The sequence below is a fragment of the Nelumbo nucifera genome, chromosome 2 (genome assembly GCF_055504915.1).
Source record: "Nelumbo nucifera cultivar China Antique chromosome 2, China Antique-T2T, whole genome shotgun sequence".
Taxonomy (NCBI): Eukaryota; Viridiplantae; Streptophyta; class Magnoliopsida; order Proteales; family Nelumbonaceae; genus Nelumbo; species Nelumbo nucifera.
The window spans coordinates 4,647,212-4,674,211 of record NC_142650.1 but is presented as its reverse complement, the minus strand read 5'-3'; the positions used below and the strand labels follow the sequence as shown (position 1 = coordinate 4,674,211).

The 27,000-nt window shown below is 36.0% G+C and overlaps 1 protein-coding gene across 1 annotated transcript; it reads right to left on the bottom strand.

Moving 5' to 3' along the window:
• Positions 1-11,192: 11,192 nt before the first annotated feature.
• On the bottom strand, positions 11,193-15,246 carry LOC104594653 (protein SLOW GREEN 1, chloroplastic-like). The gene is made up of 2 exons (XM_010255045.3): positions 14,061-15,246; positions 11,193-11,794 (listed from the first exon to the last, which is right to left on the bottom strand). Exon 1 carries the CDS (start codon positions 15,128-15,130, stop codon positions 14,123-14,125), a length of 1,008 nt encoding a protein of 335 aa, XP_010253347.1. The 5' UTR covers positions 15,131-15,246; the 3' UTR covers positions 11,193-11,794; positions 14,061-14,122.
• Positions 15,247-27,000: the final 11,754 nt, after the last annotated feature.

Sequence of the window (27,000 nt, the reverse complement as noted above, 5' to 3'; positions counted from 1 at the left end):
ACCACTAATTTCACAGAAACATCAAGAGGTTTACGATATCATCCGTCCAACGCACTCGTACTGAAAAGAAACTCAACTCCTACTACGAACACGAGCAGAAACGAAGAAAACCGATTCTACCTCTTGTTTGTTTGAACTTTGAACTTACAAAAATAACAAAAAAAAATGGTTGGGCACTAAGGTAATAGGAGTAGGCCAATAAGTATTGGGGCAAATTTTTTAAGAAATTGACTAAATATGCCCCTATTGTTTTAGTATTATATTAAAAGTATACCTATTGTTTCTCACAATTGTTTAAAATCTTCTCAACCTTCAACTTTTCCTCACATTCCATCCCATATGACCGATTTTTTTCAAAATTTTTCAAAAATACCTTTTCAAATGTTTCTCACTCTTGTTCTCCCCCAGTCTCTTATCCTCTTCTTTTTTTTTTTGCTCTACTACCGCAACGGGGGGTTTGAAGTAGAAGAGGGATCTAAGGCTTCCAAGATATGATTTATTTCTTTGCAAAATCTATAACTGAATAATATTTGAGGTTATTTTCTTAGTGGAAGGAAGCTGGAGGAGAGAGAGAGAGAACGGTGGAGAGAAATCGTCGCCACTCTGCATTCCCCTTCATGTCGAAGACGATGAAGTCAGCCACTGCTGAGAGAAATCGCCACCGCTCTTCTTCTGACAATCCCATATTCTTAGATTCTTTGAAAAATAAGATTTATCAGAAATCTTCATCGTCAAATCTACGGCTTCCCCGTTTCGGTAACCATCGGAGCTTAGAAAATTCAAGCCTAGTTACAACGTGCTTGGCCACGAATGCTACAGATGTGAAGTCGACCATTGCTGAGAGTCCTTTGAGCAATGGCCACAGATGTTGCATATGCGAAATCTTGTTCTCTAGATAAGTTTTTTTTCTTTCTTTTCTATGCCAAATCTAGTCGGATATGTAACTGTAGGAAGAGTTGCCATAGGCCCTCACTTACTAATCCTCAACATGTTCGATAATCCAAAGGACATATGACAAGCCACATGTTGATGGAAAACAAATTATCTCTTACACACACAACCAAGTTTTTCCTTGTATTATTACTTATCTATTTTCTATAAAATAAAATCCTTTTTGGTTGTTTTCTACACAAGTATTTCTTGCATAGAGATATTATTATTGGAATACTAACCAGATTCATTCTAGCTCTATTGGGTCAATGGTGGACCATTTGGCTTAATGTAGACTGGATGATCAAGTGACAAGATCCTTGATCAATGAGACATTTGTCTCAATCTGGAGGAGCTTTGACCTAGTCAACCAACGGTTCTTTTATAATGTTTCTGTTAGCATTAAATGCGCAAGGAAACGTTAGAGACTGAGCCTCATATATAAGGGGTATGCAGCTTATATCCAATACATGAAAAAGTTGTGTGAAAAAGAGTCAAGATAGGTCAAAGCTCATTTCAGATTAGCTAGTCCCTCATTGCACCCTGCTTCAAGGGCTTGTGTCTTGGGTAATTTTCTGTTGCTTATTTTTGCAAGTTGGATCAGCAAGTTTCATTCATTGATATTTTGGTTACGTCACGAGATCGCTCATCGATCAGATCTAGCTGGGTTTATAGGCACGTTCAATAAGAAGATGAAGGAGATTATATTGAAGAAGAGGAGGGAACATTGGTGGATGAATTGTGTACAAGTAGACCTATTCATGGGCCGGATCGGGCTTTTACTCTTCATAAACAGGATTTTGTTAGGTTCGAGCCCGAGCTCGGCCTGACCAACGGGCCTATAACTTGGGCCTAAGCCCGACCCCAATAAAAATCCTGAAACCCGACCTAATAGACATATGGTCACCAGTTCTGAGTTTGCGTGACTGTTTGTCGGTGTTGAGTTCGTGTTGAGGTGTTAGCCTAAGTTCACCAAAGAAAATAACAAGAAAAAGAAGGGTTGCAGCTGCTAGCCTACGTTCGTTGGAGATCACCAAAGAAGAAAAACGATTAAGAGGGAACAAGGAACTGAGAATGAGAAGTGAAAATTGCTGGTATGTTTGTCAGAGAAGAAAACACTTGAGAAGACATGAACAGAGAGGGAAGGGGAAAGTCAAGCTCGGATAGGGTTTTGAGAGTTTAAAATGATGAATGTTCACCACCACCGCCGTCGATGCCTATGTTCGTCGCCTCCTCGGTGCCTGAGTTCACATATGAGATTCTGAGAGAGGAGAAATGAGAAGAGGAACGAGAGAGAGAGAGAGAGATAGAGAGAAAGAGAGAGAGAGAGAGAGAGAGAGAGAGAGAGAGAGGACTCACCACCGGTCTGCCGGAGTTCATTGGTTGCGCTGGTGAGTGTTCGTCAGTTTTGTCTGCCTGAGAGTGTGAGGTTGTGACTGTGAAAACTAATAAGAGAGAATTGAGGTTCGGCGGCTAAGACTAAGAGAAAGAAATGACTGAGAAGAGAAGGGTTAGGATATTTAGGGCTAAGGTTTTTGGTTTAACCTATAGCTTGGGTTGGGTTGGGCTTTTTTGACAAATCCCAAACCCGGCCCACAACATAGTCGGGTTCGGTCTTTTAGGCCCGAGGTCAAGCCCAAGAGCTCAAATGTGTGTTCAAGCCTGTCCAGGGGCCAAGCCATCCCGTCGGGCTACCCGGCCCATGAAGGGCTGAGCAAGGTACACATACAGGAGGTGGAGGGGTCTGTTGTTGCTGGCGGTGATGAAACATTTCGCTCCAATGGTTGCAACAATGCCTCGCATCACCGTTGTTGCTTGAATATTAGTCTCTTCGCTGCCACACGTCACCACCCCACTTTATTGAACCGAAGACCCACCTCACACGCCCAAAACCCTTCTTCCCGAGTCCCTCAATTTATGGTAACCCTTCGAGTCTTGTTTGGACCAAAACAATGGGGTTCTCATTGGATTAGGGTGGAGATATGGGGAGAGTTCCCACTGCTGCTAGTTCGATAACGATGAGTAGAAAGCAAGGGAAACAAAAAAAAAATGATGGGAATAGGAAGAACAAGAAGGAGGAGGAGGACTTTAAGACAGTAGGGGTACTAGGGTACTTTAAGAAGGACCAAACCAAGGATCTTTTTCTTCTCCCTATCTCATCTCTAAAATGGTGGAAGGACCGAAGAGCGGAGTAAACCAAGGGACATTTGATGACAGCGATGAAAAAAAGCAAATGAAAGAGAGAAAGAAAGCCTTCGAAAATCAAGCTTAAGCTTCTTCAAGTTGTCCATTACTTACCCAAATAGGCGATAACAATGACGGTTCTTGGAACTTACATGTTTGTTGCATAAGTGAAAAATGTGAAAAGGTGCTAGATAAGGAGGAACTAAGGTTTATGGGTTTCATTTCCAAGAGATGATGCCATAGTGATAAGTGTTTAAACAAAATAGGGCTGCTGACGATGCTGACAATGGGATTGCCGGTGGAGCTTGAAGATCATTGATGATGTCTTCCATTGATCCAGGAGTTTAAGTTTTTTAAATGATGGGTAAAATCGTCTTTTTAATCATTTTGTTAACGAATACTAACAATAAGAAAAAATTAACCAATTGTCAGAAACAATAAAGATACTTGAAGACTGAAATAGTAGAGGTAAATTTAATCAATTTCTTAAACTTAGATATAGTTTAAGAAATTTGCCCCAAGTATTATGAATGATAGGTGGTAGGAATAGGATTGGGGGTTTGAAAGGGATAGTTTGTTTGGTTGCGGAGAAAGAGGAGGACGAAGGGTATAGGGTTGATGGGGGTTTCGGGGAATTTTGTCTTTGGTGTCCAAACTTCAACTTGGGTCCCCCGTCCGACCGTCCGGTCCCTACAACTTTATCTATTCTATTATTTTATCATTCAATCAACAAAGTCGTACTTGTTTGGCAAGTTGTAATTGGCTATTTGGCTCATGTTCTTCCTCCACCTAAATGGCTAAATCTAAATGATTGCCGTCACATAACTGTACATTTGTGTGTCAAATATCAGCTACTCCCGTCTCCCGGTGGAATGGCGCTGGGCTAAAACCATCAATCACATCGCTAGATCTGGAATTCTGGATGTATTGATATGGATCCATCTTGAATGGACGCAGTGATTAGAATAGAGTGGAGCCAGAGCAATACACATCAAATTACGTCAGCGCTCACTGTTGCAAGTGGAATTGTTGATTTCTCCCACTCCGTCACGCCTATCCACAATACATTATCCTTGTGAATTGGGAACAATTTTCCCGGGATGAGATGTTTTCCATGTGTGGTTGTGATAAATGTGGGTAGAGTTTTCGTGCATAGAAGATTTCTTGATTTGATTTCTCCATCATCAATCATGGATTCACGAAAACTTGATATATGTATATCCCATCCGTGGCTCTGACTCATCTGTATTGCCCAATATTACAAATCATTAACTGCCGTTTTTGAATTTATAGGCTGAAAGTACTGTTAGGTAGGTGCTAATTCGGAATTGATGCTAATTTAAGCGCGGGCGTTGATGAATAGAATGTGAGTTATGGACCTTTTGAATGTATATGGGTGTGCAGCGAAAATAAAAAATGTGCATTGAACAAATTGGTACTTCTCCGTTTTTTATTCTCCCCTGCTTTTTGACTTTGGATTCAATCCGTGACCTCACTGACCTGTGAGCCTGTAACCTGCCCCGTGATGCCCCAGGTATTGTATTGAATATATTCTTATTAACTTGTAAATCCTGTTAAAACTTGTATACAAAGAATGACGAGTACTTGTGATTTGAGACAAACAATGGAAAAGTGGTATATTTTAATTTTAGGCCACCTCCAAAGAAAAAGTTGCAGGAGCGCCTACCCTAATGCTAATGAGCTACCCCATTTTCCATGAGTCTTCTTCATTCAGCATTAGTCAATTGGAATCTTTGGATGTGATGGAAATGGAATGTATTCAAGCATGTAGCCCCCATTGGACATGTCGGGAGATGTTTTCAATACAGCGTAGGATGTTGTGGGGGTTGATTTGATCTCGTATTAGAAATATCTTCCAACTATCCATCAGCTAAGTTTTGAGTTTTTTAGCTTGACCATTAATGATCAAGATCAACCTACACAAGCACATGGAAACAATACACATCTAGTTTAAAAAAACTCTATTACTTTACTGACCTTATTGGGTTTCCAAAATGGAGTGATTGTAAAACCCGAGGTATTCAGATTTCAGAAATCAAAACATTCATAAATCCAAAATATGCGATGCGAGAGGCGAGAGGCGAAGTTATCAATGAGAAAAAAGAAAAAGGCGACGGTGTCGGTGTCGGTGTTTTCCTTCCTGCTGTGATTTCAATTTTCAAATGCATAAATAACACGATTATCGGCCCGAGTTTTCACGAAGGATGTGGTAAGGAAAGGTACATAGAAAAACGTTCAAGTTGGGCTACAATGAATGGAATGGTTGCCTAAAAAGAGAACAAATTTCAAGCGAGAAAGACGGAAAAAAACCTGTAACAAGGACCAACTGTGAAGTGGGAAAGCAAGCAGCGGTCGGACTGTCCAGTGTCCACTCCAGAGCCCAGACTGACTCAATCCAATAATAATAATGTCATTAGTCAGTTGAGCAGGCATACAACAGATAATAATACACAAAATTAAAATTCAACCATGGTCGAGCCTAACCAATTTGTAAGCTCAGACCAACCAATTCCGTGCTTCTAAATTTAATGAACCATGCATTTGGGAATTGGTGCCTGGTGGTCATGAACTCAAGCGGTCCAATCGGACAGTTGGACTGAGGGAGGTTTTGGTGGAGGAATAATGTTGTGTTGGTTGGGAATTGATGGAGGAATGATATGAAATCCAATTAGAATACCTGTCTGTCTTATTGAGCTGCAACTGGAAAGCTAAGCGTTACTGAATTTCGTGTTTTTTGAAGGTTGAAATAAGAAACTCTGGTTTATTTGATTTTCGCTACTTTACTTCCGTATGATGGAGATGGACCCAAACAGCAAAAATCTGGTAAGTTTTCTTTGAAAACCTGCTGTAGTCTGTAGGGCGCGGGCGAGCAAATCTTGCATTCCTCAGAAGTCCAGGCAACAGGTTGTTGGTGGAAATATAAATACACCGGAAATTTGCTGAAATCAGAAAGCAAGGATATTTCACCCTATTCACTGTGCTCCACATATGAAGCAAAGTTGTAGTGATGTTTTGCCACTATTGATGTTTCTGCTTTACTTAATCCAATTATTGAATCCGGGCTTATATACGACATGAACCAAACAAAATGATCTACATCTACCCACTGAATTGAAGAATAGCATTGGAGTCATTCATCATCGGGTTGGACTTAAAAAAAAAGGGGGGGAACAAGGTCTGTGGAAATTCCCTATGCAACCGTCACATTACCGTAAGATGAGGAGGAATCATGCTGACATAAAGGCCATCTATTTGTCAAAAATTGTGAAGTTTGACACGCCAACCCCCTACTCACCTATTCGCCTTCTCACTTTCTCACCTCCTACGGCCTATGCCAATGATGTAAAAGGAAATTCATCCGGTCGGCCTTCTTTACTAAATACATACTGGCATGCAAATCATACATCAAAGATTAATGTTTTTTTAATAAAGTTGGTTGGACCAAGTATTCAAAGAATAGTCCATATCAACCTGTTCCCTAGTCTACATATCTCTACAATATCTATCGCTTAGTTTGTAAACGTACATGTTCAACCAATCGGGAACTATCACTATCATATTTACAGTAGTACTGAGGTCAATGAATCTGTCTCCAATATTTATCTAGTGTTGCCATGGTCTGATTTTAATATTTCTAAATCAATCAGTCATAGTATTATAACTTACTTATCATACTTGTAAACGGATCGAATTCCAATAGAATCTCGAATAATAATATTTGAATTCGATTTGATATCTGATGGCAGTTCGAATTTGATTTTGATTATTAAATCGAGTATTTTATTCAATTCGAATTCCATCCATGCGAATGCAATGGTAGTATTGGGCGGTGATGTTGGACTATTGGCACAATGGCATTCTTGCAGTATTAGTTTGGGTTGAGTGCTTTGGGAAATTGAGCAGCGGCGAAGGAGACAGTAGTGGCCGTGACCAGTGCTTGACCACTATCACTAACGTTGCCGTCGATGATGGTGGTTGCTTGGGCGACGACAATGTTAAGTCTCAATCTCAAAATATGAGAGATAGAGGAGAAGATGAGAGACGAGAGAGGACTAACAAGAGGCGGACGATGTGGGGCAATGGCCAATGATCGGTACTCGACTATCGACTGCCAAATCGTTGATGTGGCCGATGATGGTGGTTGCTCAGGCGGCGATGATGAAGGGAGGGTTAGGGTTAGTGTTTGAAGGGAGAGGGAGACTAGAGGAGAGGCTCGAATGTTCATCAATTTTTGTTCATTTGATTCAATGAGATTCGAGAACCGAGAATCTCAAATTGTTTATTTACTTTTTTAACCTTTATATATATATATATAATCAGTTCGGATATTTATCGGATTGGATCAATGCATATCCGAATTCAGTCCAATAATTTAATCGGTAAAAATTGGTTGAATTCGATCGAATATCCAATTCGAATTATCTGAATTCAATTCGATTATGCCAAGTCTAAGATTCAAATTCGGATTTTCGAATACAGTTCACATGCCTATTCCTTACTAAGAATAATTATATCAAGGAAAGAGAAATATAAACATGTCCACTCAGTATTGCTTGGGGGGAGGGGGTGGTCCATCCCTCATACAGACAAACCCTCCAATCCTAGTACAAATAGGATTCAATTCCAAGTCTATGCTATAATCAGTTGGAGGCCTTATCAACCAAAAAGTAGATTACTTGGGGTATGGGGTGTTTCACCAATGTACATATATAGTTTTGTTTTATGAAAGAAACATAATTGCTATATCAGCAAAAAATGTATATATTTCCCAATATGTTATTTTTTGGGGGGGTTTAGAGAGAAAAAAAAACACACACAATAAACAATGAACGTATAAAACACCATAAACTTAGTTGGTCCGGTTTGGAAGCTTGATCACTACCTTGCCAGTAGGGGTGGCAACGAGCCAAGCTTTTCACGAGCTACTTGAGCTCGGCTTGTGAAAAGTTCGGTTCGGCTCAGTTTCAGCTGGGCTCAAGTCCAATTCAGTGGCTCGATTATTAAACGAGCGGAGCTCGAGCCTATTAGAGCTCGGCTCGTGAGCCAGCTCAAATATATATATATATATATATATATAAAATTATAGAAAATAACATATATAATAAAAATATTATAATTCTTAATTTTTTAAATATAAAATAATTTTTTACATATAATTTTTATTTTTATAAGAAAATATTTATAAAATATATAGTAAAATATTTTTATAAAATATAAAATGAGTCGAGCCAAGCCGAGCTCGAGCTCGAGCCTTGTAGAATAGTCTTGAGCCGAGCTCGAGCCTAGTACTATTCGGCTTGGCTCGGCTCGAATCCACCCTACTTGCCACACTTAGGCGGTGTTCGATTCCGTGTTCACCTCGTGGATGGACCGTTTTGATCCATGCCACAAGATGAGTAGGGTGTTCGGATGGTCGTGGACAGGACCGGTCCACATTATATCATGGACCAGGTCTATCCATACTATATCATGGACCTACCTTGTCCACACCGCATATTATCGACCACACCATTTTCTTGTGGAGGGGGGGTCCATCCATGGTTTAACTTTGATATCCTGCTTCACATGCTCCCTGGAAACCCTATCTCCGACTTTGCTTCACATAATTTTACCGTTGGAGGTCTCCGCCGCTTGCCAAAGATCTCTGCCTTTGTGCTCCACCAAAGCTCTCCACCACCGGTATGTTATCTTTCTTTGTTGTTGCTTTTCTTTAGAAAAAAAACATAGAATCGAACTTGAAGTTGGAAACATAGAATCAAACTCAATTGTTAGAAACAAAGAATTGAACTGTTAGAAACTTCTTTCAAGATTTGGATGCTGTCAAGGTTGATCATTCATTTTTGATTTGTTTGTTGAAATTTGCTTGAGGTATTAGTATGGTTGTTGATAATGGTGCTTTTACCTTCTCCAAGGATCTAATTAAAAGTTTGAATCTATATAGTATATATCTTGTTGCCACGGAATCCTCTCCATTGTATACCAATGTATACTTAGTTTTATTATTTATTATATTTTAATATTTTTATTATTAAATTATTAATTATTTTCCTTAAATTTTAATGTTTTTTCAATAAAATAATATTTTTAAATATTTAAAATATATTTTTTTATTTTTAAATTATTTTATTATTGTTTTATTAAAATTAATATTTATTGGATAATATTAATTTATTGATGTCTTTTTTTAATATATTTATCATATAAAATGCAAAAATTAGATATTTATGATTAAATGTGTAGATCATTCATAAAATGCATATGAGATACATGTAATAAAAAAGTGTGGTGTGGATTGGTCCAGGCCATGCCTACATAATACCACTGTGGGTGTGGACTGATCCAATTTACACATTTTGTCTACAATTAAGAACAACTGTAGACTGTGGTATGTTGTGAATTAGTCCCTATTATAGGGTGTGGTGTGGATTAGTCCACACCCACCAATTTTCTCATCCACGTTACAAAACACCCCTTAATTGGATAAATAGGAGCTGGTTTTTATCGTACTTGAACAAGCTATTTTTCCAAATAAATAAATATCTTTGTTTCATAGAAAAAAAATAACTAAGTCCTTTTTACATATTTAGAAGATCCAAACAAAAACAAAAATCTATTTAAAAAAGGAGTATGTTGTTGTCGCTGAAAGTGCCTTCTGCTAAAAGAGAGAGAGAGAGAGGAAAAGCCTCCCGAATGCTACCTTTAACTTTTTTCATCAGTTGCCTCTACCCTCTAGGCATACGAATTCCCATAAAAATTATCCTTATTATTTTTAATGCTCAGAATTGTTATCTTGAAAATTCTTTACACCCTATTCTATTTATAGATTTTATGCCATGTCATTGCAATATCTGCTTGGGTGGAAATGTGGAACAGAAACTCTCCCAAAATAACCTAGGATTCTTCCGTGTTGCTATTCTTTTACTTTTTTGACAACACATAACAAGTTACTTCAGAACCTTGACAGAGCACGCTGTTTTCATTTAGCCTCAAAACACTTGCCAAATTTAATGTTAAAAAAAATAAACTTAGAACAGTCAATATCTCTTAGATTAATCACCATTACAGGGTGGGATGTAGGACTATGTAAATGGGTCATAAACTCATGATAAATTGGGTGACATCTAGACTCAAACTGGCTTTATTAATATCTGAAATAACGGATTTAGATTGGATTTATAGATTGAATTTGGATCACCCAGTATTAATACGTATTGACCCGTATCAACTGATACATATGGTTCTGAGACTCCTCCGATACACCCATACAGTGGATGTATCAGGGTCTGACCAATTCAGAGGATAGAGGAAACCTAAACCAGCCCCTTTGAACCAGTTGCAAAAAAAAAATAAAAAAAAGTATAAAAATGCAATATAAATTCGCCCGATATATTTTGAACCTTGAGATCACCATAACCGGATCAATTTTAAGTTCAAATTGAGACAAACAGAGTAACACCTGGCCAATGAACAAGAGGTCCTCCATGAGAATAATGAACAGTTTATATTCGCCACATCGTCCTTCCTAATGGTAATGACAGAGATTGACAGGTAAAGGGTTTGGTATAAGGAACTGAGGCCCTCCCTGCATGACCTGCCTTATTTGCTATTCGACTTATTTATTCTTGGTAGTGGTGGGTAGATGGTTGGGCCCATCCAAAACTAGAAAATACTCGAAATCTTGTTTGCCTAAATAATTAATTTGACCATAATTTGGTTGGATGGATATCGACCCAATTGTCCAGCCATGCAGCACAAGATCCTTAATGAATCTCCTCATTTACAAGCCATTCCACACTTTCCATGTTTACTGTATGGCAATATGGTCACACAGCATGATAAGCATCAAAATTGTTCCAATGGATTGTGGCTTAGGCTGTGTTTTTACATTGAACCTTAAATATATATATGACCGTTATATTTTGAAATCGATGTAAAAAGTTGTTTAAGTTTTACATCGATAGCTTTTACATCGATTATCGATGTAAAACTTTAAATGTGATAAGGTTTTTCATCTATCATCGACGTAAAACTATACTCCATCCAAATGCACGCAAAACTGAACCGAAATGTAATTTTACATTGATAATGATTACACTTGCTTACCAAACGTGTGCAAAAGCGAACCGATGTAAATTTTACATCGGTTCTTGATTTACTTCGCATCCAAATACAGCCTTATGCTTAGTTTGAAGAGTACAAATGAATACAAAATACAAGGTTTTTTACTCTACATATTTGTATTTGTACTTATTCCGAGCTGAACCTTTAAAAAAAAAAAACAAAATTGTTCCAACAGATAGCAGTATAACATGATCAGAGCAGCCCCTATTTCCCATATCAGCCTTCCATAACTAAATTGCTCCCTTTTATAAGTAGGAGACAAATTTCACATTATGATAATATCATCTGCATAAACCTCTATACTTACAGCCTTGTACACATGCAATGGCAATCTTTCAACATTTACTTCCACTAACATGATTTCTAAGAGACGAGGTATACACTTGACATGCTAACCTGTTTTTCAGCAGCATCTCTAGGTTACGTTCACATCCATCATCCATGTCCAGTAATTAGTAAAAATCTTCTCAAGGGTCGCCTCTATTCGTAACTCTTACCATAGTACCTCCGCTGGCCTACCATCAGAAGTTTAAGGAACCTGCACCTCAATCATTGATTTACTTATTTTTATTGCTTTCGTTATCTCCACTCCATATGCTATGTTCCAATTTGTTTATCAGTATGATGATGAATTCTCAATTTCATTTTGTCATATAAATTCTCTATCTCATAAAACAAAAATTGCAAACATATATACACTTCACATAATTATGCCTATTAAATTTATCACTTTCTGCACATTTGGCAGATTTAATTTTCCTGTTCCCACTAGGTAATGCCAATTGTGAACTAATCAAACTAATAAAATGGAGAACCCTTCTTTTCCATGGCATGCAGTAAAAGACGGTAAAGTGTGCCATATTGGCACTTAGTTTTTCAGATAAAATAAGTCTCAGATGCCCAAAGCCATGGCATTCAGGTGGGTTTGCAAATGATGGTTCATCTATGGTTTTCTGGGGAGTAATCACAGGTAAATTCCTCCACAGTAAGCTACAACCAACAGTAGAGGTCACGTGCCTTCCTCTTCTTCACCTTTTCTCCCTTTGAAAGTAGGTTAGCTTTTGACACTTATATTTACATAACTTCACTAATAAGAGAGTGAAGATCATCTGAACCGAATAATTCCAAAACAAAACAACTAAACGAGTCAAAACTAAGGGCCTGTTACCATGACAACGAACAGCCTACTAGGTGGAGAATTTGAATATCTTCACTAGTATGGCTACTACTGAATTCATTTTTTTTGATGAATTTACTACTGAATTCATTGTCTAATAGAAAATTATGGATTGCTGTATTTTTTTTTTTTGAAACAGCTCACTTGTACTCGAAGCCTACGTTTTCATTTTTTGGCAGACATACATAGATATTTGTTTATTGGACAAAAAAAAGTCCAAGGCCAACTTCTTAAACCTTGTATATCACAAACATGCCAGTGAAGGATGCACTTCATTCCATGAGGTGTGATACAGTGGGGTTTATAATGGGTCACTGCCAACGGCTTATACCAAATGTCATCAAAACTTATTGCAGAATGATAGAACAAATAGATGTTAATTCCAATAGAATAAAGAGAAGAAAGAGTCAAGGAGAATGCAGTAATGTCTGCTGGGGCTGAACCTGGTGGGAAGATTGAACTTCCCACCCAAGTACAAAGTATTAGAGATCAAGGGAAGCTCTCAAGGAAAACAGTTGGTCTGCAGGAAAATAAAAATTCTTATGGCCATTATCCAATGCAAGTCCCATCTATCAGTTGGTCTGCAGGAAAATAATGTTCTTGTCATCTTGCAAAAGGTATTAAATTTTCATGGCCATGTAGTGAACCATTTTTATGCTCAAGTTCAAAGCATTGAGAGCATGACAAGAGAAATCCAGGTTTAATGGTCCACTACTTTCATCCTGATGATGATTTGGGCAAGACGATCCCCACCTTAAGAAGCTCTGATGCATGATTGTCATCATTTATTTACAAATAAAAGTTCCATAATCACCAATTTAATACAATAGGAAAATAATCTTTCTGAAAACAAATACAAGAACTTTCTGTCTTCTTTGGTTTTGAAAAGAACGAGAAAATAAAAGAAGAGAAAATAGATCAAAGAGAAAAGAGAAAAATTTTACCTTCCTACTTTGTCTTAGTTCTTTTCCTCTTCTTACTGCTTTTGTATTAGTGTTTTTTTTCCCTGTCTTTGGTTTCTCTTGTTAATGAAATTAAGGAAAGCCACTTCTTTTGGATTTTCTTTTTCCTTTCTTCCATTTTGTTTGCAACCAAATGCATTGTTAGTTTCATATCGTCCAAATCATATGCAGTCAAACCTAAAGCTCTCGACCTTTATGTTCAACTAATGTTATTGCATCACAAAGATCCTAAAAACATGATGCCAATTTCTAGCTTAAAGCTAGCATTTGCAGCATCACAGCAACTGAAGCGGGCAGAGAACACCCCCTACCCAAAAAACCCAACCCAACTACATCACCCTAGTGTTCCAAAAGTGAAGGGTGCAAGGCAAGGCTCATGCCTGCACAAAGTTAGACGCCACTTGTAAAAATACAGAGGAAGACATGGGCTCATTCAACATACTAGACACAATGTTGTGTAACTGAACATGAAGATAGCAAATTCACCATATCCCACATCCGATTAATTGACAACAAAGATTGTTTTCCTTCTCCACTAATAAGTAATAACCAATAAAGGTATGACCAACTACAAAATTTGCGTTAGGCAGCTACAAATTGAAAAAGGAAACCATAAATTCTTAATAGATATATAAGAAAATTTTACTTAAATAAACCACTCTTACCATTTGCAAAGGCCGAATCCCTTTCCGCTTACTAAAAAATTTGGAGAGTTACTGCACATTTATCAGCTCTTAGAGCCCACTCTCTGACTTTCCGCCATTTGCGAGAGCACCTTTGTTGCAAACATATTATCATCAAAATACCTAACATAAGGGTGCTCCTTCGGGACGAGTCGCCGATACATCCGAAACTGTTTCTCTGACTCGTCTTTCTTTCTCAATAAAGTATAGATAATGCCCTGACAGAGATACGGCCGAAAATCCCTGGGTTCCTCCTTAACAAGCTCCTGATAAACCTTCAATGCATCCACATAATTCCCCTCAATAGCCCTAACCTGCGCGACCAACAACTTAAAATCCCTCAAACCCTCTTTCTTCTTCTCCTTCTTGCACCTCTCCATAGCGTTCTCAATCCTCTTCAATACAGCTCCCAATTCATCAGACTCTGACTGTGACGTTGCCATTACAAGACCATGGTAAGCTTCAACAAAAAGAGGGTCATTGGATAGAATCTCTTCGAAGCCTAATTTCGCCAATTCGACATCTCCACTGTAATTCTGAAGGTGGGCTTTCAGTAAAGGCCATTCTTTTTCGGAGGGTTCAATTTGGATAAGTCGATAGATGATGGCGATCGCTTCTTGAAGCTTGCGAGCTTTGATCTTGACATCCATAAGGGACCTGAGGGCTTTGACATCATCAGGATGGGAGTCCAGATACTCTTCGATGGTACGCTCTTTCTCTTCATCGGAGACGGCTTCGGTGGATACGTCGGTGGGTGAGGTGGTGGGAGCGGCGAATGAGGGTTTGCTGAAGCGGTTGAAGAAGAAAGCGGCAGCGGTGAGTGTGAGAACGAGACCGGTGGTTTTGAGGAGAGAAGAAAGCGGCTTTAGAAAATCGAATGATGGTTCCGGGTGGTGGTCTTGACGGGGAGTTAGAGGGAGAGGAGCAGAAGAGGCTCTGATACAAGTTTTAGGATTAAAAGGGTTGCTGATGGTGAAGGAAATAGAGTAGACGGATCTTGAGGATCTTGACAAGTGGCATTTGAAAAGATACAAATGACCTTCAAGTGTCATCTAATTTTCTTTATCAAACATCCAAACATTCGCAAAAAAGGAACAGTCCCAAATCTTTGCCTCTTTTATTCAAGAAAGTTGGGGTCACGTCTTAGTGGGCATTCTGATGACCCCAACATTCTTGAACAGAAGAGTCAAGAATTTTGAGAGTGTTCATTTTTTATCAATGTTTGGATGGTTGGTAAAGAAAATTAGATGACACTCGAAGGACATTTGTGTCTTTTCAAATGCCACTGAACGATTGATTAACAATAGATAATGAATTAGCACATTTTGATAGTTCGGATACTGAATTATTGCATTTTAAAATTCGTGGCATTAGCCCAAAGTACATAAATTTTCCCTTTCTTAAAATTTTGATGGATTTTCATTGGTTAGTGTGCTCCTTATGCATACAATGCGTTAAGGCAAAGTAGGCTCCGTCTGTGGTGGGTCAAGGTTCTTCCCGTATCATTAATAACTGGTGCCATATTTGAACTAAACACAAAATTACCTTAATCACTGGGTCATAAATTTAGTGGCTTGATTAATGAGTTGATTGACCCAATCTGGTGCCACACTCAAATAGGAGTAAACCCAGAACACACCAGAGACAAGCCATTTCACTAGGACCTTTCAAAATGGTTTTACTCGTTACCTGGCCATCTCTCCAAAATGAAGAAAATCTACACTCTCCAAATTCCAAGTGATACTATACAAGTTATCGGAAGCAAGGAACCAATGGATCTTTTAAAATAAAAAAAATTCACCCCATGAGAATCATTGAATCAACTTGCAACATCCTCAAAGAATATTCAAAAACAACAAAAGAATAGAATGAGCACCCCAACACAAGGTTGAATTCGGTCCCTCCCTCATTTACCTTGTACACAAGCGGCAATCTTAGTCATGCAAGAATTGGATATGTACTCAAGAGTTCAGAATCAAAAGCAATCATGGAAGCGCAAAGAATAGCATGCAAAGCAAATGGGAGCAATGATGCAGAAATTAGGGCTCTAATTCAAGGTTTGGAATCAACAATCCGTCATAATTACAATTATTTAATGGTCTGCTTAGACACTGAAGGACTAGTCAAGAAACTCAAGAACCATTCTCTTGATCACTCATGGGTGAATTAATTTCACTAAGGTACCATTCAAGCCAAGACACAACACTTTCAGTCAATAAAATTTGTATATATCCCTAGTACAAAAAACAAACTAGCTCACCTCTTACAAAGTTTGTTTTTATGGAGAAACAGAAAGATACCATGTTCTAGATTATTCTGATGTACAAGCTTTGAATTGATAATAGAGCAAGAAACAAATGATCCATATCATCATCATCTTAGGTTATGGGGTTAGCAAGAGGAATCCTGTTTGGCATGTCCGTTGTTAAATTAAGGAATGTTGATATCATGTTTTGTCACCTTTATCCAAATAATTTTCAATTAGCCTAATTCTTTTACCCTTTCAGCTTCTAATAAATCAATTTTCGTAAGAGGTGTTGTAAATGGATCCTAGATTTACCACTTGTTCTTTTGAGCATTCACATTTTTTTTTTGCCATGCAACACTTTGGTGTATACAACATATTTAGCCTGATAATTGTTTTACAGAAAATTCTTTTTAGCCGAAGTATTCGTCTATTATAAAAAGATTCATGATACATCTCTCCATTATGTCTATCCTATTATAATTCTTTAAGTAATATTCTCCTCAATCTCTCATTTGTTATGAATTATTGAACTAAGACAATGAAATTAGTCACATTGAATTATCTCTTGATTTTTTATCCCAAGTTTGCAAATTTGTACTCCTATTATCAAAGTTTGTAAATTATTATCAAATTTCTTAAACTACTCTTATAGTTTAGTTAATTGACTAATTCTATCCTTACTGTTTACATATTGTCTTATAGCATCCCTACTATTTTTAACAATTGACATTGTAGTGCTAACGGAAAGAAATGAAATATTGAATTTACCCTCCACTATTCCTCAAATTTTTAAAATAAAATCTAAGCGACTTTGTTAGCATTTTAACATGTAGTTATCTGAATGGTAGCATGATACTAAACTGCAACTCATAATGTATGGGAAAAGTTTTAGGAATTTACACCCAAAGTCTAATGCAAAAACTGATACTTGCGAAAATCCAGAAACCCCAAATTTATGAAGCATTTTGAGAGATGTGGTATGATTGTTCAGTCGGACAGAGTTGCAGACCACGAGAGATGTGGTATCTTATTGAAATTTTAGAAGGTGCGCTCCATATTCTGAAATGCATTCCTCAGTAGATACTATGCTTCTTTTCTCAAACAATCATTCATTAATTGCATCTTCCAACAGGTTCTATCATTTGCCATGGCTGTCTGGGCAACTTTTACCATATCCTTTCCCAATTGTCCATAAACCTAATTTTACAATTAATCTTTTGCTACTTACATCAATTAATTAGTACTATGTACCAAACCGTTTCATTATTCTGTTCCCAAACGGGATCGGTTCTATTTCATTTCAGAAGTCTAAAAGTTTGCACTTTAGAAGTATGTATAATGCAAATACTAGGTTTAAAAATATCATCTATACTGAAATATATTTTTATTTCTACTATTCCTAAATTTGACCTAAAAAATGGATTTAGTCAATTCTCTAAAACTTCACATCGGGTTCATAAATTTAAAATTGAGTGCCTAAATGATGGATTTATGTAAATCTCCAATAGTTCACTCTACAAATATGGCGAGGGAAATGGAGCGGTTTTGGTTTGGACCCAGTCCAAATCAGAATCAATTTGGATGGATTAACGAATCAATAAGACATAAGACATATTGAATTGGACCGCCAGTCCAGACTTAATGGTCCAAAGTATCTGTTGGACTGGATTGTATATGCTCCATCTGTAATGGATTTATATCTGATTGGGTCAAATTGAACAATTCTCTAGTCCATTGACAAAAGATAAACATACAGGTGTCAATAGACCAAATTTGGTTTAAAACCAATCTAAATTAAAACCGATTTGAACAGATTAGATGGTCCAAACATTAAATTGGATTGATCCAAGATGGTCCAGATCATTCATTAGATTGGATTGGATTGGACTGGACCTAACCCATCTGTAATGGACTCTTACTGGAGCGGATTGAATTGGACTCTTGTCAAATTGACACCCCTAGGTGGGGTACATAAAAGGAAAGCTAGTTGGGCATGTTTCATTCTATATAAGTTGAAAACAATAATGTTAAGCACAATATAACTCAAACTCTAGCTTGTTATGAGCCTTTAAAGTTTATGTAAATACTTTTCTTTGGCACAAGACAAGAATTTATGTAAGTATTAGGGGTGGCAATTTTTGACAACCACTTGGATTAATCTCTCTCTCTTTCTTCGGTTGAGTCAAATGGTACCTTCAAATCATATAAAGTTAACCTACCCAATTTATAATAAATTAATAAATGGGTAATGATCATGCGGAAATGTTCATCAGTTAAAACATGCAAACCCTGCGTATTCATCGTCGATTCCCCCCAAATTTCAGCCATTAAAAAAAGAGAACTTATTTGCTTTACAAACTTTTGAGACATGGGAACAGCGGGATTCATGGGACTTCGGGAATGTTGATGAAATGAATGGTTTTCAAAACAAAACCCCGTTAAAAGCAAAAGCATTCGTATTCAAAACAAAACCATCCATATAAGCAACCACCCCACATAAATTTATTCACCATGAACGTTCTTGCTTGCCGATCCATTTCAATTTATAATAACTGTCTGAAACCTAAAAGAAAATGTTGAAAGGCTCCTCCGCTCCTCTAAGGATTAAAAAAGTCACAATACTCATGATTCAGAGATTCTTAAACTTCATATGATAACATGGGTTAAGACGTTAATGCTATGTTTGATTTGAGGGAAAAAGGTAGGAAAAGGAAGAAAAAGATAAAAAAACTAATACAATATTTGTAAAGGTTTTCTTGTTTTATTCTTCCTTTTCCTACTTTATTCCTCAAACCAAACACAACCTAAGTGGCCTTAGTTTCCACCTACTGATGGTCCTTTGCTATATGGAACAAAACTGAATCTGTCATATCTATAGTTCTTTTTTTTTTTCCTACAAAAAACATTAAATCAAGAGGTCCAATTCATTATACCAAGGGTTCGATTATAATAGCAAACAGATATAATATCGGAAAAACTTATAAAACCAATCAACTAATATCATAAGTACGGTAAGTAATAACTATGTCTTTCCGACAGCATAGATGATTAGATTTTCCCTTATTTTGTTATCATGTTTTCACTTTTAAACCTAAGAATCTTGTCAAACCTAATGAATCCCATGGGCCTCATAGGCCAGGCCTATGTTTTCACTTTTAAACCTTTACCTCATATTGCTCTAGGGCTTGGGGTGTGGCCCAAAACCATGCTCCACCTACCCGAACCAGACATTAAGGGCATCCTTGTATTTATATTTTTTCACTTGATTTTCCACTCAAAATGCTGAATTATCATGCTGGGAAGTGAGTTTGAGACACAGACTGCATTTCCTCCCATGTAAACCCTTTTCTATAAAATTTCAGCACTAGTGCAAATAACATCACTCTGGGTTTCCTACACTTTTTATTTTTTTTTCTACAGTTGTTTCTTGCACCTTCATTCAGTGTGTCCTTTTACTTTAGACCACTGTTTTCAAAATCGGACCGGAAAAATCGGGAATTGGTCATTTGATCGATTTCGTTTTTCTTCAAAACTGCATTTTTTTTTCAAAATCGTTGATTTTTATCAATAAACCGCGGAACCGGCTAGTTAATTGTTCGAACGGTTATAATCGTTTTCCAAATTTTTAAGTTTTTTTAAATTTTTTAAATTTTTGCCAAAACAGGCCTGAATGGTCAGACCGTTCAAACCGATAACTGGACCCCTGACAGGTTCGTTTTTTAAAATCATGGTTTAGACGTATAAATACGTATAACAAGCATACTTGTTAGTTCCTAAAGTGGGTAGGAAAAGTGATTAAGAAATCTGGGCTCGTAATTGTGATAGATTGAATGAAAGTATAGGACCAACTGATCGATGTGACACAACGGACATGATCTGTGGCTAGTAGTTTGTAGGGGAGTCTGGTACAACGGACCTCCCAAAATGTTTAGAAGGCTTAAATCATATTTAATTTGATTTGTCATTAATCAATAACCATATTGGCACCTAAACAACGAGAAAACTGTGGCTGTCCATGTTCCACAGCCTGAACTGCCCAAAGTGTAGCAAGGAGAACCTTGTGGTTCCGTAGGATCTCTGACTTGTTGACTTGTTGTAGCAGAAACCCATCAAATCTCCTTTGACACCAAGGTTGGTTGGGGGTTATTATTATTATTATTATTATTATTATTATTTAATTTCTTACTTTTTTTTTCTGTCACCTTTATTCCAAAATCTTGCAATGGTAGTGTATATGTGGTAGCTTGGATGGATATTGATCACATCCAAATATGATTGGTGGTGACTTAAACTTTTTTCAATATTTTATTTTTTTATTGGATGGTGGATGCTAAAACGATTGTTAAATGGTCCTATAAAATAGACCCAAGACTGAACCAATTATTAACTGGGAATCTGGGATGATCACGTCAGACTCAACTATCTATGGAATTCATCCTCTTAGATATAAAATAAATATACGGAAAAATTACAAGAAAAATTAAGATACCTTTGTATTCATTATTTAACTATATATAATTGATTTGAAAGCAGCAATAACCAATTTTAATACAATTATTCATCAAGACACAAATCACAAAACAAGAACTGTTATAACCTATTTGATCGATTAAGTTCCATGGGATAGACCAAACCCATTGACGACTCTATTTTGAATTTGATGAAGTTAGAAAGAGAATTCGAAGATATTTATTTAGTGTAAGATTTTGGAGATGTGGATCGACCTCGGGGTGACTACAGCTACTCTCCATCATTGTAATTTCACGTAATAAAAAGGGGTGTGCCACTAGCGGTGGGTCTGGATGTAGTAGGCATGTTAGGTAAACATAATGAGCGATCACATAATAGCTGTGTGACACATGTCTCAGTTAATGTGTTTTTCATCTAGATATTTTTGTTCCATTAGACAGAAATTATTCATTATTTTATTATTTTTATCAAAATAATTAAAAATAAAAACAATAAAAAAATAAAACCTAAACATATTAGAAGTTGAAACTCATTTACGTTTTTTTTATTATTTATTATTTTTAACAAAATAAAAACATATTAATTGAAACATGTGTAACAACTATTACATATTTACTCATTATGCTTATCTAACATGCCTACTTCATCCTGACCCACTAACAGTATCAAGAAATCCGGGACAGTTTGTGAAAGGAGGAATGGGGGACACCGGACACCATAGCCACTCCATCTCACATGTCGCTTTTTAATTTTTGGTTCCTTCTTTTTTTTCTCACTTTAGTTGTTGGAGTGGAGATGGGAAAATAAGCATAAATCAAGTAATTTCATAACTTTTCTCCCGAAAAAGCTGGAGGCTGGGTCCAACGTGGTGACACCATACGTTTTATTTGTTACTTTCGTTCCCAAACATATAAACGTTTACTCAGTCTGAGTTGTTTAGCCCAGTTTTGTCAGAGCTTGAACAGTGAAACAGGTGAGAGGTGACCCCACCAAAAATAATAAATCATAGCAGACGTGGGGGCATATGATTCATAGTTGTTGTTTCATGATTATTGAATAGGGAAGTTGTCTTAAACTCGTCATATCTTTTCAAAACGTCCAAAATTCAAAACTCCCCATGTCATTAACATGTTTGTATTTTCTAAAACTCACCTTCGGATATATTATTGTTAATGTTCATTGGCTGAAGTTGTTGTCCATATCAGCAAAAATAACAGTCTCATGACCAAACAACCCCGGACTAGAGAGTTAGGGAAAAATGGTCTTTTAGCGTTAGATTCTCTCTCTCTTTCTGATCTAAATTCCAGTCGCCGTACTATCCTCTCTCGCTCAGATGTCAATTCCGACCACCACACCATCCTCTCTCACTCAGATCTCGGTTTCAACCGTCGCTCCACCCTCTCTTCCTCTCTCTTTCTCGTTCAGATCTCAATTTTGGCTGCTGCACCATCCTTTCTCGCTCAGATCTTGATTCCAGTCATCGCTTCACCCCCTCTCTCTCTCTCTCTCTGATCTCAATTCTAGCCGCTATACCATCCTTTCTTGCTCAGATCTCGATTCTGGCTGCGACACCACCCTCTCTCACTCAGATCTTGATTCCGGCTGCCACCACACCACCACTATCCCTATCTCACTCACTCCTATATTTGATTTGAAGCTGTGAAGGAATGAAGATTATGGTCAAAGTTTCAGAGATTTCTAATGTTTTGAAATATGTAAATATGCATTGTAAATTTTGCAACTTGAATTTGAAATGTAAATTCCCATCAAGGGCGCAAAAATATTTTTTGTAATTTTTTTATCTTATTCTCCGAAATATTTTTTTTTAAATTTCTTGCAATATTAGTTGGATGCAATGGCTAATTTTTGTTTGATTTTTTTGAAAACTTTTATCACTTTATTAGTTTTTCTACAATATTAGTTGGATGCAATGGTGACCATTGTCTTTTTGTTGTCACAGTTGGTTTCGTTTTGGCTGGTATTGTTCTAGACGGTGGGAGAAGCAGTGGCAATGGTTTTCACATTCTCAGATAGTGGAAGAATTAGCAGCAATGGGTTTCATATTCTCAAACGATGGAAGAATCAACAACAATGGTTTTCTATTTCTCGGATGGTAGAAGAAGCAGTGGCAAATGGCAATGGGTTTCACGTTCTTAGACGATGGAAGAATCAATAGCAATGGTTTTCTATTTCTCAGACGGGGAAGAAGCAACAGCAAATGGCAATGGTTTTCTCTTTTTCAAATGGGAAGAAGCAGTGGAAATGGTTCTCTTTCATTCAAACTATTAGGGTTTTGGGGTGAAGAATGATGGGGGTAATTTTGGGATATTGCAAAATGGGTCGAACATAAAAAAGGGTAAAATAGTAAGTTAACAACGTCTATTAGTCAAGTTACTGTTATCTCATTGATATGGGGAGTTTTGGACGTTTTGAAAAATTATAGTGAGTTTAAGAGAATTCATGAAAAGTGATGGTGAATTTTAGACAATTTCCCTATTGAATAATATTAAGGTTATGTTCAGAAGTAGTGTTGTTTTTACTTTTAATTTTTATCTTGATTTACTATTTGAATTTGAAATGTTTAAATTAGATGTTGTAACCATAAGGCTCTATTTGGGAAAGATTGCAAATACAAATATGCACCATGCACCATTTATAAAAAAAAAAGAAAAAAATGCAAAGTTGGTTTAATATTGCATTTTTACGAAATGATTTTGATTGTGATGGATACAAATATGAATTTCAATATTGAAATCCACACTTGTTACATTGACTAACTTTGGGCTTCATTTGGAAAGAGTTTAAATATAAATATGCAAGGTTCATGAACATGACAATATTATTTGTATTTGCTTTGAATATATTTGTATTAATTCTCTCCTTCAATGCAAAGTTTGCATTTTTCTAATTGAAACTACTCTCATAATGTGATGTGACAATACATGTTTTACATCGATCAACTCAAAACTTTTGAATACCAAACACAACCTAAGTAAATCATGAGACCACATAAATATCAATCGCTTCGAAATCAAATTCAAACTCAACTTCATCACATTTGCTTTGCTTTTCTTAAATTCAAACTCAACTTTATGACATTTGTTTTCCCTATTTCAGTGTGAGAGCCCTGCCATGGCTGAAGCAGTGGCTATATATAAATTAAAGGTCTCTCATTAATTCAAGAGTTTCACTTATCAATGTTATTATTGAAGGTGATGTTTATAGCTTTTTCCAACTCATGTTGGTGGATGCTCCCTTTCTGCCATGGTGGTTGTTCCATATAATTATTGCCTACAAGATTCTGTTATCTCACCTTCGTCCATGCTGAGTGAAATATGTGCACCGGACGGCAAATGTTGCTGCTCCCTTAGTTGCTAGCTAGACGGGATTTATCTCTGCCTAGACCTTTTACTTGGCCAGTTCTTCTGGATTTCTTATGTAATACTATTGCAATGGATGTTTCATTGAGCTAATGAAATTTTGCCTACTGGCTCTTCCATAAAAAAAAAAAAAAAATTCAAAACCTACTCTCTCCTAATTAATTTAAGACATCTCCTAGTACCTCCCATTAATTTCTTTATTTAGAATCATTGGCTTCTATTTCAAATTCACAAGTCACCACCATACTTGCTTAACTGTGATAATTATATTTGTTTTAAATTTTAGCATTTAGCCATTTTCTTTTTTTTTAGGGTACATTCAATTATTAATATATATATATATATTAATGTGAAATTTTTTTGGACTAAAATTATCCTCTACTTCTTTGTTTGAGAAAAGGTATAAAAGTTATTTTATTACAATTTTAATGGCAACTAAAATTTCCATAATTGTGCATTTAGAGTAATAAACAATATTTTAACAAAATCATTTTCTCTTATTAAATTAGATTTGTGTTAAATATTTTAACAATATAAATCCATATATTTTAAAGCTGACTCAAAAACAAAACCATTTTGAATCCAAGTGGTGGCTAAGCAATTTAACCATCCGGATCAAATTGATCAACCTACAAAGTCATAGTTAGGTAATAAAATTTTTAAAATAGAAATAAATATAGAAACTTACAAAAAATATAGAAAAAATTACACATTTATGATATTTTTATTAATCAAATTAAAAAAATAAGTGTAATAAACAATAATTATTTTTATTGGTAATGAAAATGAAATGCATAATTTAGTACTAACAAAAAACGAAATTATTTTATTGTTTGGCAAAGATAAATAGTCCAAATTTTGGGTCAAACATGTTAACCTCTAATGTCATAAATAAATAATAAAAGTTAATAAAATATAAAAACACAAAAATGAAAAACATATATAAATTTTACAAAAAATATTTAGGCACATGTGTAATATCATATATTTATCATATTAAACAAAAAGTAAATGTGACATTAGAATTGTTTTTACACACAAATACAACAAAATATTGAAAAATTGAACACATCTATAATTATATATTTACACTACTATGAAAAATATGAATAAGATTGTGGAACTTTCTTTTCACTAAAATACTCAGTTTTGAATTTAGTCCCTATTTAATTATGAGGTTTAAATTGTAAAATGAACTACTATTTTTCACCCCATTCAATTCCATTTATTTAAATTTTACATTTTTTGATAAATGAACAAAAAAAGATACACAAAAGGATTAAATATTACAAAAAGAAGAATCTAACCAAATAAAATTCACAACTTGATCCGATTATCACATATTTGGATGAGGTGTTTATGTAATCAGATTTGAATTTTCAGTCAATATCTGATTAATAATAAAAAATATATATATAAACAAATACATAAAGTTTATAAAAAAATTTAGATACATTATTACTATCATTATCATCATCATTTAGAATTACCACGTGCAAAGCACGTGTGCACTTACTAGTGTATATAACCAATCAACCAATTTCATAAAAGTTATAACCAATGAGGTTGTATTCATCAACAACAAGAATTTTCAAACAAAAGATTAGGAGTTTCACTTTTTACACTTCAAAAAAGGAATCAAGTTGCATTCATCAAAATTTTGTGGGGGGGAGGGGGGTGAGGGGATTGGTCAAGACTCTTCTAGTATAATAGCTTCCTAGCAACATAGGTTTTTTTTTCATTTATAAATATTAATAAGAAAAATGTTTGCCCACTAAGAATTAAGAAATACATGCAAATTTTTAGTTTTTTATACTTTTTTAATGTTTTCCAAGTGTAGTCTAGTAGTTCACACCTCACATAATTAAATTATCAAGAAATCAAGATTTTTTTTTACCAAAGTATCAAAATATTTGTTTCTTATGGATATATACCTTATTTATAATCATTTAAGACTTGGATTTAGTGTTATTAATTGATATTTTTTAATTTGTGTCATTGTGTGTTTCTCTAACTAGCATATTTATGCATATCCTAAATTCTCCACATTATCTATTCATGGGTTAGGCTTAGACTTTTGCCAAAATTCTAATGGGTTGGCTCAAAGCTTGAGCCCTAGATAATGTAAAGTTGAGCCCGAAGTCTGGCCCATTGTCTATTTAGTATAGTAAGGATCATTCTATTTTAATTTCACTTAACAAAGCCCATGTATTGTACGTCGACTTATTCATGGGTCGGGTAGCCCAATGGGTCAGCTCGGCCCAACCTGTCCTTTTATTGCACATTTGGGTACAAAACACCAAGTCCGACATTGTTTTTGGGTTGGGCTTGGGTTCAAAATTTAGGCCCGATGGCCGGGATGAACTTGAGCTTGGGCCTAAATGTTAATAAAGAAATAAAGTCTGGCTCGAAGCTGGCCTAGCTTCGCCCGTGAATAAGTTTAATTGCACATGTTTCGAATGGGTCCGGATGTAGTAGGCACGTTAGGTAAGCACAATGGAGCACATAATAGCTGTGCAACACATGCCCCAACTAATGCGCCTTTCGTTCAAACGTTTTTGCTCTTATCAATTACTTTATTATCTTTATCAAAATAATTAAAAATAAAAACAATGAAAAAGGAAAACCTAAACGTGTTGGAAATTGGGACTCATTTATGTTTTCCTTTTTTATTTTTAATTATTGCTGTCTAACGGAGCAAAAACGTTTGGATGAAAGGCGCATTAGCTAGGACATGTATCACATAGTTATTACGTGCTCACTCACTGTGCTTACCTAACGTGCCTACTACATCCGAACCCGTTTTGAATAATTTCAATTAAAA

Coding starts and splice junctions, on each gene's coding strand:
- LOC104594653 (XM_010255045.3), bottom strand. CDS start 15,130: ATGACACTTGAAGGTCATTTGTATCTTTTCAAATGCCACTTGTCAAGA.